General features: G+C 39.4%; 2 protein-coding genes across 4 annotated transcripts in view; one reads left to right on the top strand and one right to left on the bottom strand.

Moving 5' to 3' along the window:
* The first annotated feature begins 400 nt into the window (after window positions 1–400).
* igflr1 (IGF-like family receptor 1) lies at window positions 401–4,092 on the top strand. Its single transcript, XM_062422466.1, has 8 exons — window positions 401–485; window positions 630–822; window positions 1,057–1,084; window positions 1,233–1,280; window positions 2,172–2,235; window positions 2,317–2,397; window positions 2,564–2,659; window positions 3,712–4,092. Exons 1-8 carry the CDS (start codon window positions 401–403, stop codon window positions 4,020–4,022), a joined length of 906 nt encoding a protein of 301 aa, XP_062278450.1. The 3' UTR covers window positions 4,023–4,092.
* Window positions 4,093–4,108: 16 nt separating this feature from the next.
* Window positions 4,109–14,632, bottom strand: part of kmt2bb (lysine (K)-specific methyltransferase 2Bb) — a 28,458-nt gene continuing 17,934 nt past the window's right edge. For all 3 annotated transcript variants that reach the window (XM_062422952.1, XM_062422953.1, XM_062422954.1), the window contains exons 28-36: window positions 14,407–14,574; window positions 11,162–14,285; window positions 10,586–10,686; window positions 10,229–10,366; window positions 9,825–10,077; window positions 8,601–8,708; window positions 8,267–8,350; window positions 7,005–7,134; window positions 4,109–6,884 (exon numbers count right to left, since the gene is read on the bottom strand). In XM_062422952.1, coding sequence (XP_062278936.1) covers window positions 6,609–6,884; window positions 7,005–7,134; window positions 8,267–8,350; window positions 8,601–8,708; window positions 9,825–10,077; window positions 10,229–10,366; window positions 10,586–10,686; window positions 11,162–14,285; window positions 14,407–14,574 — 4,382 coding nt within the window. In that variant the 3' untranslated portion in view covers window positions 4,109–6,608. The remainder of the gene's footprint in view (window positions 6,885–7,004; window positions 7,135–8,266; window positions 8,351–8,600; window positions 8,709–9,824; window positions 10,078–10,228; window positions 10,367–10,585; window positions 10,687–11,161; window positions 14,286–14,406; window positions 14,575–14,632) is intronic.

The following is a 14,632-nucleotide window of genomic DNA, read 5'->3' as shown; positions in this document are numbered from 1 at the left end:
TGGTTGGTAGAGCAACATCACAAAACTCATATTTATTGTATGGGATAGGTGGAGCTATGGGGTGGCTTCTGCAGCTGCAGTTCTGAATGTTTTCTCAAAAGCCCCCGAATCAAATTTCAGTTGAATTACAAAGTGAAATGTTAATAAAAAAATGAATGTAATGTTTTCCTTTTGATCTAATTCCTTATTGTTATTTATTCATGTATTTATTTATTTACTAATTATTGTGCATTGTTTTGGAAAATTGTTAACAAGGAGGTCGGAATATTAGAAAGGTTGCATGGGCATTTATCAAGTAGCCTACGCAGAAATAAGATGGTAAGATGGAAGGAAGAGGCGGTACAGTTTTTAGCCTATAAATATGGTCTGAAAGCTGCACAACTTTTCCTTGAGTTTCATGATGACGGGGTACTCTGACAAATGCAAGGATCTGACAACCCGTTTGGTTGAGGATAAATGTGTCCCGTGTTCTAAGCCAACACCAGGTAGGTTATTATATTATATTATATTATATTATATTATATTATATTATATTATATTATATTATATTATATTATATTATATTATATTATATACTAGGCTAGTATAATATATTGTATTGTATTATGTTTTTGTTTTCAACAATATAGGATTGGAAAATACGCCTAACTGTGGCTATGATGACAACAATGGACGACATGAGGTACCCACACAACCATGCAAAGCCAACTCTTTTAATGATGGCAGCAACACACTCTGTAAACCTTGCACCCCATGTCCGGCTGGTTTTCATACTGTCAGCCCCTGCAACTCAACCACGGATACCCAATGCAATGACCTAAGGTAAGAAATAATTCATTCGCCAAGTGTTAATTTTTGCGTATATTTCAAAAGCGATAGAAAGTCACATTTTGTTTTAAATAATTCTGCCCAAAAGATTCATGGAAAGTCAGGGGATGTTGTGACCAGACGCATTCTCTGTGTAGGCTACCGTGTTGACATAAGCTATTTTTGGCCATCATAGTCTACGGCAGTGTCTGGAACTAACCGCCTACGTCTCATTTTGGGTTTCTTTAGAAGTCGGACCAGCGCATTTCCTGCGAGGGTGAGTACGAAATTCAGTGTTAACAGGTCGTGCACCCGTCACGTATTTCTGTGAGATCAGGTTGGTAAGCTGACACTTAACATTATGGTAGCTGCTGTTTAAAAGGTGTTTTGAATTAACTTACATTTTCGTTTCTTTTTCACCTCAGGAAACAACAACACAGAGTGTTTTAACATCTTTCAACAATAAATCAACGGTAATCCACATCTGTCCATCTGTCTGTGTGTTATGTCGAATTAGGGAAATATGTGCTCTGCAGCCTGCTTATACACAGGAAATTGTAGGTCATAGCAAGCAACATCTAAAATTCCCCCAGTTTCATGGTTTGAGTCATAGTCGGGTCGACTGTACACCTAGAAAAGAAAAAAACAGTAACAATTTATATCACAAGTGACTATAAAAAATAAAATAATTTGCAGGTTTTTAGTCGGTAGGACTTTTTTACAGAAGGGGTGGTGCAATGTTGTACAAATGATTCAAAAAAACAAAAACAAAAAAAAAACATAGAAAAGGGTTAAGGTTTAGTAGCCAAATGTCCACTCAGTATATTTTGGTTGATATCTTTGCAAAAAATCTTGATAACTTAGACTTTAAACAACTCTGTAGATACATTTTGTCAAGGGCAAATGCAGTCATTATAGAGTTTTAAAGAAAGAATCTAGTATGCTAATATGTAGTTTGACACACAAAACTACCGAGTGAAAACTAACAACTAAGAACTGTCAGACTTGTTTGTGCAATGTATTAAGATTTTTTTGCAAATTAACAACTATGAATCCAGATGTAATGAGAGACCAGCATAACACATTTTTCCTCATAGTTTGTACCAAACTACACCACCCTTTGTCCTAAAAATTTACCTTTAAATACCTTTAAATACCTGCAAATTATAGACAGAATTATAATAATTCCAACCAACTACTATGATAGCAATAACATGTTCCTCTGGGTTATTGTCATAGCTTGTAAAAGAACAATAAAAATGTTTTGGGGGATATTGTGACAGATAGTGACCTGGGTAAGAGATGATTCAATCTTAACAGCATACAACTTCCCTTTAAACAAGAGTCCACTGTTTTTATTTCAGATTCAGACAAATCAAGGATTCAGCTCAACACCTGCCCAGTACCCAGCTAATCCTAGTGTACCATGTACGTTACACTGCATACACTGAAATAAGACATCTCTTCATACACAGACACTTAACCTAAATGTTTTTTCTATTTTTACAGGGACATTACCACTTGCCATCATAGTTTCCATCATGTTTGTTGTGTTATCTGCTTACATAATCTACAAGAAGAGGAAAAGAGGTGCGCATATTAAAACTAAAAGTTTAAACACACCAATATGAGCATGAAGATGAAGCTTCGCTGTGTGCTACATTGACTTGAAAACTACACATAATGACTATTTTACTGCTGTCTTTTTTGTGTTACCATCCTGGAATGTAATTTCAATGACTTGTGTTTCTCGCAGGAAATGCAAATGCAAATGTGAACAGAAGATCATACATGAATGCAACGTTTACTTCCCTTTCTGCTTCACCTGGAAATGATTTGGAGAACATTCTGAGTAAGTGGAAATGATGTGATTATCTCTCAGTGAATCATGTTTTTGTCAGTCTGATTTCATCTTTGTCTATATTATGTCATGTGACATTGTTAAAATGCAAGAATCTCATTTATAAGTTTACAGTTCAGATTACTGTGTAGGATCCATACCAAAACTTTACATGTGCATCAGTCTCTCTGTCTTTAGACGCCTGACCAATCAGTGTTGAGATTCAGTGTGTTGGTTTTTCTTGTTCATCACAAATATGTAAATAGTTAACCGTGTGAACATTGTAAATATGTTTTTATTAACTCAAATACAGTATATGAATGAACTTCTAAACCGTACATTATTATTAAAATACTATTAGCACTCTGTTCTGCAATTATTTTTAAGTTACATTTATTTAAGTTATTTGATATCATCTTGGATTCCAGTTAGTTAACGTGGAAGAGGTGAAAAGGAATCAGTATATTCACACATAATATCAGGAAAAGGCAAGCCAGACTTTCCTGAATTCTGCCACCTGCCACATCCTGACATGTCATTCATTTCAGCAGCTGCTGTGTGCTCCACAGCTGATCAAATGTTGAGCAGACGCTGATCTAAGATTTGAGTTGGCTTATATCTTTTCAAATTGAAAGATGCTGATGGGATAGTTATGGCTCACTACAAGGGCAAGTTGCCACCCGATAACACTGCTGGTTTGAATGTTTAAAATAACATGGATCTATAGTTAATGTTTGATATTAAGTGAAATTAAGTGAGTGAGAGGAATTACACAATGTGGCTACAATATAGCCACATTGGCTATATTGTACCATGTGTGTGTACACAATGGTTATAAATGAGACCCCAGGGTGGTCAGTAATGGGTAGGTTCACTTTAATACATGAAGTCTGTGAAACTATAGAGCTTTGAGGACTGGCTCATTTTCTTCAGTTCAGTACAGTCTGTTGTGTGAACATGTTACAATAATTATTACACTGAGCTCAAACAATAAAAATGAAATAATCTGATTGTGAAATGATACAAATGAACACTATTATACTTCCCGCATGTTTCTTCTGTAGGTCCTGACATTTTTTCAGATCCTCTACGGACTGTGCTGGACAACTTGGATGTTTTGGAAGAGCTGGTAATTTTGTTGGATCCAGAGAGCCATGGAGTAAAGAACACCAGACATCTTGCATCCCTGTGCTCCTTCACGTCCACCTGGATCACTTACACCTACTCCATGAAGGACAATAAGAGCCCTCTTAAAGCCGTGCTTGAGGGGGTCACCAGCAAGCACCCTGAATGGACAGTAGGGCATCTGGCTAAGCTGCTAAGACATATGGAGCGCAATGATGCCATTTCCGTCCTCGCCAAACTCAGTCAGTGAATCTCTGACGTGGCATTTTCTACTGAACTGAATTGTAATAGCAACATATATTATTTTATAATAAAGAAAGTCATTTGTTCAAACATCTTAACATCTTTATTAAGCAAATAACATTATAAATAAAAAAAGTGCATAGAAAAATTAAACAGGTTTAGAAATATGTATACAAATATTTACAAACTCAGGGTTTATTTGTACATGGTAACAAATACCTAAATTTTAAAGATCACATATTTTCTCATTTTTATGTCTTTTACACTTACTTTTAAAATAACCCTACTATATATATATTTATATATATATATATATATATATATATATATGTGTGTGTATATATAACATACAGCTTTCTGAACAGATTCTGGGAGAGATGGTCGTGACAACTTCAGGTTTTGACGAGTGCCATCCTTCATTGCAAACACACAAACACACACACACACAAAATAACACAGACGCACCCACACACACCAGCTCTGCAGGACATTAAAACCAAGCTACTCTTAAATTATCATCCTCTGTTTTTGCATCAGTATTCCCAAACATCTGTCTAAACAGCTGAGGTAGAATCCTTGCAAGGAGTTGGGAGTGACTGCTCTTGTTGTCAGGTAGGTTATTGACACAAGTGAATCTGGGCTCCATCCCAGTGATTGGACATGCAAGAAGGAAAGGGGATTAAGATCAAGACAAATCATGATCCTATTGGAATTTTGCTCTAATACGTTTGGAGAGAAAGGGAGGGAGAGAGAGAGAAAGAGAAGGTTGAAAAAAACAAAACAAAACATGGTCATGGGCTTGGGGAGGCAAACAGTGCTCACTTTACTCCTGTGACTGATTCTAAGACCATTAATAATCTACCACAACAACAAAAATAAAAATAAAATAAAAATGATTCTTTAAAAATACCTGCTTTAGAACAATTTCTGTCAAAAAGGCTTAAATGCATGACACAATTGCCCCAAAAGAAAATTCAAGTAAATTAGTGAAACAAAAGGACATAATTGTAAACAAAACAAAAATGGTTACAAATGGGGGGAGAACTCCTAATACACTAGACCACCACCGTTTATACAAAGCACAACCTTTCACCATTAAAAATAGAAATCAAAACATGAATAAATATAACTACCAATTTGAACAGTGTGTGAATTCGACCAACCTCATTAATGACGGCACTGTACATCGACTAAGAACAACATTACACATTACTTTAAGGTGCACAGTGCATTCTCTCCAGCTCCGTGTCAGACTTGTGTTTGCTGCAATCACCTTGCAACAGCAACATGTCCAAAGTCTTTGCACTGTTTTCACAATAACAAAAAACAGGGTGCAGGAGATAAATGCACACACTCAGTGGCGATGCTTTTGCAGTGCTTTCCCTGATTAAGAGAAAAACTGAAGCAGGTTTAACAAAAAGAAGAGAATCTGTATGTTTGTTGGTTACTTCATGTGTGACTGTAGGGCAGCAAAGTCTTATTGCAATAGGTAATGGACATCTGCCATGAGAGTAATAAAATATATATTTAAAAAAAAAATGATACTCACCATAACTCTTAACTTTTGGCTTGGGTAGTGTTTGCTACATACACTGTACATCGAGGGAAAAAACAAAATCTCTTAAAGACGTTTTCGTCTTTATAAATATGACACTGTTACTGAATGAAACCGTTACATTGCAATGATTTAGTTTAACTCAACGCAGGAAGAGAGAAGTGTCAAAATACCAGATCAAAGATCTAGTGTGAAACTTAGCAGACACACTCCAAAGACATTAAGAGTACTGCTTGAGTGCATAAATTTAAGATACGTGGTCTCAGCAGGGTGAGCAATTCCTGATTTGCAGGACATCTTAGTCCAACCAAAGATGTTGAAGACCCTTCAAAGCTTAGCACCATGGTTGTCTTGTGATTTAGAAAAAAAGTCTTTAAAAGGAAAAGGAAAAATCCACAACATGAGAAGTGTTAAATGTAAGATAAAAAAATACAAAAATAAAGGTTTGGGTGAATGTATGGCTCAAGAACTGACTTCACCACAGCACAGATGGGGCTATTATGTTCCCATCACTGGAGGATGGAGCAATCATGATTACAAGTGTACTATAGACAAACACCCCCCCCCCCCCCCCCCCCCCCCCCGAACTGAATAAAACATAAGGAATCTCTCAAAGCCTGGCTCTAAGTTTTCAGCAATGATTCAAACAGATAAGGCTTGACGTGTGTATCAAAGAAATTCTGTTGGCGTCATCCGTGTTGATCCAGGAACCCTCACATTTCCAATACCTCATTCTGTTGTCTTGGACACCAAAACTACTTCCTCCAAAATATTTAGCTCTAACTGTTTGCAGGCAGAAGTACCTTGTGAACACACAGCAGGCAAGAAACTTCTCAAGAGCTACTGAATTTTCTCCTTCTTCCTCTTGTTCTCCATTCCCGAAAATGTCTGTGTGTATCCTCTGTTGATCAGTCTCATAGTGGCTAATTCCCCTGCTGTGCTGACTGCCCATTGCCTCCCCAAACCCAATCCAGTGCCACCTTAATATAAGGCTTACTAGTAAACAGGATACGCCCCTTCACAGATGAGGGGGCCCTCTCAGTTGAGGAAGCGCCGACATCGCCGGGCCCCACAGTTACAATTGAGTTTGCTGCTGGCGTCTTCAATGGGAAACTTGTAGTCGTAAGTGAGCTCCTCTCCCCTGTAGATCTTCCTCAGAGCAAAGATGACGATATGCTTCCGGCCTTCCACGTTTATAACTCGCGAGTAGCAGTTCGGTTCACAGGAGTGGTTGATGAATCTTGCCGCGTTACCATGCATGGTGGCATCTACCACGTCAAAGTCATCAATGCGGAACATGTAGCAGCCGATACCCTGTGAATGCATGAATGAAACGTATTGAGACCATCCTATAACTTCTTTCACTTTAAACTTCAATTATTGTGGCTAACCGACCTGCATTAGAACAGAACGGATCAAAGATATGGAACCAACCTTGCCATCGTAGTACTTCTCCCTTTTGTCAGTGAGAACCGAGCGAATGACAATGCCTGCATACTCAATAACCATCTCCCCTGCTTCGATGTTCCTTTTGCAGAAAAGACCGCGCCCATGGATAGCAGATCTAAAATGGATGAACACAAAGGGTAGAACTGGTTAGATCAGGCAGGTTAATTCAAAAACAGTGTGATGGAGTCTGCTCATGTGCAGACTCAAATCAACTTCTGCACGTGAGTTTTCCACTTTTTTGTCTTCTATATAGTATAAAATAGGATAAAATACTATTACCTACCACGTCTTAAGCAATGTTGTGGTTTCATTTTTACACTGCAACTCTCTCTTAGTCTCTCTTCCAGGAAACTTAAACAGAACATCTGGCATATAAACCTGTAGTCTGTCATTGTTGTCGTTACTCCAACAATGCTGTAATTGCTTTTATCTCCCCTGAGTGTGATGCAAACTTTACAATTTCTCTAAAACCACAAAACATTTAGAAAAGGTTGGTTTACATAGACTAAATATTTAATCTGACTCTACTTCAAATGATCAAGACAAGATATAATACATGGGCCATTTGTCTGACTCACTTGAAGTTTTGCACAATTTTTCCTTGCAAGACAAAATATTCCCAGCAAGGATTTACTTCATTTGCGCAAATCATGGTTCATTACTCTACTACTATGACTACTATGTGATTCAGATCCAGATTAAACCAGTTTCATTCCATTTTCTCAGACTATTTTTATGATTTTTCTTCTGAATTGAGAAACAATTGGTGGGCAGTCGTGTATGATATTCAGTTTTTGCTTTACATTCCCTCAGCGAACCGCAGTACCAAACTTTTTTTTGTTATTTTTTGGTTTTTAAAATAGCTTGTATGTATGATTTGTGTATATGTTGACAGGGATGCTTTATTGCATTTATATTTACATTATTTTGTAAACTAGCAAAACACCAGATGTTTCACCCTGTTTCAATTTGATTGCTCTTTATTAGAATGTGGACTTCAATGTTGGAGGCATGAATGACCTCTCTGGGGATTCTTAATTGCTCTGTGAACACTGCATGTCAGTAAGAGAATTGCCACATTAATCCGGTGAATTCTTACAATAAAAATCCAATCAGTTATAAGCATGCAATCTCCTCTACTTTCTTTGATTACAACATTTTCTTTTATGAAAACAACAGCATGGCTCAAGCACTGAAGGCTTTTGTTAAGCACTGTTTTGAAACATTACACGTGAATCTGTGCTGACCTGTACACGCCTACAGCTTCCTTGGATGTCCTTTCCAGATGTCTGAAGCGCATGGCCATGGGCAACTCCAAGCTAGTGGCCCGTCTAAAAGTAAGAGCAGACAATACTTCACCAAAAACATCAAAAAAATAAGGGCCTAAATATTCTTAAAAAGTACAATGTGTGGACAGACTTTGACTCTTTCAGTAAAAAGGTTATAATTCCAGATTCAATACAAATTTACAGAAAATGGGTCAAAGTACAAAAGTAAGTAAGTCCTTCTTTAGAAGAAAAAGCAAGTGTGTTAAGAGTAAATTTTAACCCAGGAAAAATCGTCATCTGAATGAAGCCTGACCTTGTGGACTTCAAAAGAACCTCATCCTCTTCATCATCATAAGGCCCATTGTCAGGAAGCTGTCTATGCTGAGAAGCCAGGAAGTTAAAAATGTCAAATGTGGACTTCCTGTTAAGAGAAAAAAGGAAAGGTGTTCAGGTCAACATGAGTCTTACTTGAAAATGAAATACAAAAAGTAAAATATCAGTTAAAACATCACACTTTTCATATTATTTATAATGCGATAACACCAGAGCTTTCCATAAGTAACAGTCAAACAGCTAACTACTTGTTGAAGTCAAGCTTTTATTATATTCATTTTTAATATAATAAATAATAACCAGAAGAAGTTTTTTTTATTTTATTTTTAAACATATTATAAAACAAAACAGGGGGCAGGTGTGTTACAATAATGTAGTGTTGAGATTTTTTAAATATATGTTAATGTGTGCATATCCATACTCCCTGCATACACACACAGATTTATTTTCAGCCTTTACATTAATACACATTAATTTTTGATTTGATTCTAATAAAATAGTTTTGATTAAAAAGTTGTGATTTGAACGCATGTACAATTATGACCACTAGCTTCCCCTTCAAGACAGTGCGAGCATGATAGTGAAACATGCCCATCTGTTTGTATCAGCCCTGCCCTCACGTGCTCTATATGTATGTGTGTACACTCAGCTTACAATGGAGTCAATAAATACATTCATAAACAGCTATTTACAGACTGTGTGGGATAAAACGCACAAGGGCTAATTTTCCTTTACAAATAATTCACGACATGTCAGTTAGGCAAAGTGTAATTAAGATCAGTGCATGTGATAGAAATAGTGACATTAGAATGTGCCAGAGGTCACTAAATGTGGGCTTTTACAAGCAAAATATTCCTCCAGGGCAGCATGTGCCCGGATCCTCCTAGTTGGACACTTTTTCCCACTGACTGGCAACTCCATATCTGTGTGGAAAGCCCTGGATGACACCTGTACTTATATTCAAGAATAGCATCACAAAAGACTCTGTATGAATAAATAGAATTAATCATTAGATCAGTTCACTTCAGTGTGGTTAGTTAAACACGTCATACTAGTGTTTAAATTACTATTAATGACTGGTAACACTAAAGGTGTTAGCTATAACAACTTGACCGGCTTACAGTCCACTGCTTGGAGTTTATTTATGAGTCTACAGCTCAAAAATAGCTTAAAGCAATGTTAAAACAGCAATTTGTAAACAAACCTAAGGTAGAGCTCTGAGCGGGCACAGCCACTGGGATTGACAGGCAGATCGTCCTCCTGGCTGAACTGTTTGAAGAAACGAAAGCTGTGGCGTTGACAGCGGTGAGCTCCTTGAAGTTGCTCCAACAAGAACACCACTGCATCATGGACCAGACCAATCATATGGGCACCAGTAATCCTCCGAAAAGTCAGAGGTCTCAACCTTGCAATTGCTCGTGCCTCCTGCACCCCATCTATGACTGCCTTCCAAGCCACTGAAGGGAGAGTTGACAATTAAGTGTCATAAAGTAAATACAATGAACATCAAAAAAATAAAGAATTCCCAAATTAATCATCGTATTTTGATAACATGTTAGATAGTACGGAGGCTTTTGAGAAATATTTCTTGTTAACAATCAGACTCACCCTCAATACTGTCCGCTTCTGCACTGAAACCATCGTCGCTGGTTATCTCAAATCGCAAGTGTGGCTGGTCTTTGTTCACCTGACATTCCTCATCCTCATCAGATGGTGATAGTTCATCATCTGAGGTGGAGGCAGCACCTAATAAATATAATAATTTATTCAGTCAACTTTCATTTCATTTTCATGCTATTCTGAAGCTGTGTTTGCACGGTTTTATCAAAGACAAAAGAGCCCAATTAGTCATCCATTAGTCAGAGCTATTTCTTCATTAGGGACATTACTGAATTAAGTCAGAAATATTATGTCACTGATTCAGGGAAATGATTCAATCAAGCAATTCAAAATTAAAAAAAATACCAGAGTATTTTTTCCAGTCAGTCAGGGTGCTGTGTCCCACTGGTTCCCAAGCATGTTGTTTGCCTTGTTCACCTCGAGACATATAATCCCAAGGCTCAGACCTGAGGAAGATGAAAGTGACTAAACTGTAATAATCTGTAATGGGCAATATAAAACAAAAAAGGCAGACATTTTTCAATACCATTTTTAAGAGCAAAAAATATGTTCATTTCATACGCAGATATTGATTTCTTTAATGTATACACTGTTATTTGATTTTGCTTTATGAAGCATTTTCCATTCGTAAGATTTTTTGTACAAAATGAATGTGGATTTTGGTTCCTATCACTTACATTGATAATAACATGACTTCTTCATTAGCAGTGTTGTTCTAAGACAGACTTGATAAATTGTGAATTTAGCAATTGTGATTGCTGAGCGTTTTTCCATCATTTATTTTAACTTCTTCATTAAAAAAATATTACAGTACCAGTCAAAAGTTTGGACACACCTTCCCATTCCCTTGAGCTTTTGACTTTATATAAAATAAAAATCATAAAACTATAAACTATATGTTCTAGCTGAGGAATATCTTACCCTGAGCTGTCAGAATTACTCAAATGCTCCTCGTTTAACTCATCCAGGTTAAGTACTCCTTTCACTGTTGGAGTCTTGATGCGAACTCCTGAAGCCCTGCTGGAGATGCTTGGAAAGTTAGGTCTGTGGCACTCCTCCACCTCACTGATGGGCTCTGGTTGTAGGAAGTCAACTTTAGATTTCTTTGTGACAATACGATCTGAAAGAGACGATACTCTCTTCATGCGGACGTGGGTGCGGGGGCGGGGTGCAGGAGCTGGAGCTGGAGAGGGAGTTGGTGTGGGTGAGCGACGAGATGCTGGAGCCTCGGGTTCAATTAATAGGCCAGGTGGCAAAACCAGGGAAGAGGGGCTCAGTGTTCGAAGCCCACTCCACTTGGGGGTGTAGTTACTTGCCATTGCTTGATTGATAATTGCTTGGGCGCTTTCAGCAGGAGTCATGGGAGGATTCTCAGTTGACGGAGGAGGCTGCCAACTAGCCTTGGATGACTTGGATCTTTTAGATGCACTTGACTCCTTCTTTTTCTTTGGTTTTTTCAACTCTGGGACAGTTTCATCTTTTGATGTTTTTGCATTCTTTCTTGGCTTCTTGACATTAACTGATGCCACTGCACCATTGTTATTGTGAGTTAACAGCTGTGTGATTGTGGTTGGATTCTGTACTGCAGGTGTGACCGCTGGAGGAGCTGCTGTTGTTATGGTGGCCCCGGGAGGTGGAGTAGACATATTACCAGCTGCTGCTAGTGTCGCTGACAGTGCATTGCTCTGCAAAAGGCTGGCAATCTGAGTGACACAGTTATAGGAAGAGGAGTTGGGAGTGGGCAGCTGGAATGTGTTGCTCTCTGGGTTCTTCACAAAGATCTGCCCAAGGCGGTTCACCAGTAGTACATGTGGTGTTGGATCCACATTTGGACCTCCTACTTCCTTCACAGTAAGAATGGCGTGGCCAGGTAAAGCCTGGGGTACCACAGGCTGCTGAGGTTCTATAGTCGGCCTGGGTGTAGAAAAGTTGATGGAGATTGTGTGACCAGATGAAGCTTCCTTCTGCATAGATGTGGAGCTGTAGCCATTTAAAATCACAGGGGATGAGGTGGTTTGGAGTGATGTTGGGGCAGTTGAACACAGTCCAGAAAGAGATGATATTGAAGCAGAGGAAGAAACGATGGTGACAGCTGTAGAGCCCAATGGCTGTGTTTGCGTGGAGTAAATAGGTACTGAGACAGTACCACAGGTTGCTGCTTGGGGACAAACACCTGACATAGCTGATAACAGTGGATCGTTTTGAGGGGCAACATTTAGAAGTGTTTGTGTCAGGTCTCCAACAGGACTGAGGGTGGTTAGTTTAGTAGACAAAGGCTCCGTGTGTGGAAAGGTTGACTCTTGTGCTGATGTTACTGGCTGAAGTGTAATACTCGTTAGAGGAGGCTGACTGAAACCTGGTAAACAGGAATACATCTGCAGAGAGTCTACAAGGCCTTGAGTAGGGTTTTGTACATCTGTAGACATTAAAGGGGAGGGCTGAAGAAGATCCAGCAGGGCACCCTGACTACTATCTGTAGACTCTGCTAATGAGGGTTCCATTGCATTACCTGTTAAGTGATTCAACATCACAGCAGACCCCTCAGTTGATGAGACAAAGTGGCTGCTGTCAGGCTCTGTATTAAGGGGTTTACAAGGCTCAGACTGTTGTGTCTCAAGTGGTGTGCCATCTAACAAAGGAACCATCTCAGTTAAACTGGGGCCAGAGTCACATCTTTCAAGAACAAGAGGCGTTCCTGAGGCAAATCCGAGACCGGAACTCTGGAGCAATTCCTCTGAATATGAGGTCTCAGGCACCTTTGTGAGTAAGTTAGGCAGGGGATCATGGACTTGGATAGGAAGCACAGTCTCAGGAGTTTCAGAGCTTTGCTCTTTGAGTGTAGAGGCTCCAGAAATTTGTGGAGAAACAAATCCCATATTGGCCTCTTTTGAGGATTTTGGTGGATCTTGAGCCGCTGAGATGGTCAGTGATGAAGAATCTGTGTGCTTATCATCTGATGATGCTTTAAGGATCAGACTCTGAGCAGCCTGTGTGCCGTTTGTAGTTTCAGATTCAGGGACATTCTTTTTATTGAGGTTTTTGGCTTGTATCGGCGCTTGACTAGAACCCTCAACTTTCTGAGCATCATCGTTGGTAGCTATACTTGCATCACTCTCTGTACCGTCATCTACACCATCCAGCTGAGCCATAGTCCGGGAGGAAGGGGAAGAAGGAGACTTCGAATGATCTTTTGATCCTGGACAACTGACTATTGTCCGTGAGAAGTCAAAATAGTGCTCCATATCATCATCAGAAGAGGTGTTGCCCAAGTCGTCCCTGGCTGAGGCTGCAGACCGTGGCAGGTTGGCAACAAGGGTCTTTCTCTTGTGTACATCTTGGGCTCTTCCCCAAAATTCCTCCTGATCATCACCTTCCACCACGATTTGCCCCCCACAGTTCATTGCCACACCTTCATTAAGGAGTGTCTCTTCGATCTCCAGTTCTGTCCTCATCTCTTGGCCCAGAGTCATGCTGGAATCCTTATGGAATGAACTATAGGGAAATTCTTCTTCATCCTTCTGTTGGTGTAAGTCCTCCTGGGGTGATGTACCATTTGCTGGAGAGACATCTTCAGGCTCTGGTGAAGCTAAGAAGTTGTGTGGCACCTCAACAGAGTCTGATTGGTTCAGATCAAATGATAATCGAGTTCTGGGTAGATGTTGTACGGATGAGGAGAAAGACAGAGTTGGAGAAATGAAGCTTCCTGCACTGTCCTGCCAGGGAGACTGAGGAAAGAAAGCTGAGGTACAATGGGTCATTATATTTCCAGGACATCGGACTGAGGAAGCACTTCTACCTCCGACTGGGCGGGCTGAAGGAGAATTTATCACGGTATCTGTAGCACCAATTGGAAATATTGGGGAAGTAGGTAGGGAAGATTTCCCAGCACGGAGGGTGATGGGTCCAGTCAGAGGGCTTAGAGGAGGGGGGGACATGTGACTGCGGAGGCCTGTTGTCTGTGAATGCGGAGTGTGGCGACGGACCCTTCGAGTCTCCTCCAGATCACTTATGGTTAATATGTGGTGAGGTTTCAGTTGGGTTACTCCTAATAAGAAAACAGAATTGATCAACTGTTTAAAACTTGTGTGTTCTTGATTGAGTCAACTTATCATTTGGTGCTGAATTTAAATTTTTATCTCCATAAAAGTTTGTAATTTATGGTTTACCTGGGGATGGCAGTGGTCGGGACATTCCACCAGCTGGTCTCCTGGCTTGGGGATAGCTGGGAATCTTTGGCCTTGCTCCATGATCTGCCTTGCTGGGTGGGACTGACAAAAGGGTTTCCTCAGCTGGGGGTTGCAATTCTATTGTATCAATCTTTTGGGCTTTCGGTTCTGGAAAAGAAAAAAAGAAAAAATTAAAATGTGTATCTTTCACTTTACAATTGTAACT

Source organism: Scomber scombrus, chromosome 7, assembly GCF_963691925.1.
Source record: "Scomber scombrus chromosome 7, fScoSco1.1, whole genome shotgun sequence".
In the NCBI taxonomy this organism is placed as follows: domain Eukaryota; kingdom Metazoa; phylum Chordata; class Actinopteri; order Scombriformes; family Scombridae; genus Scomber; species Scomber scombrus.
Note: the sequence above shows the minus strand (reverse complement) of the source record. Positions and strands in the feature narration are given on the sequence as shown.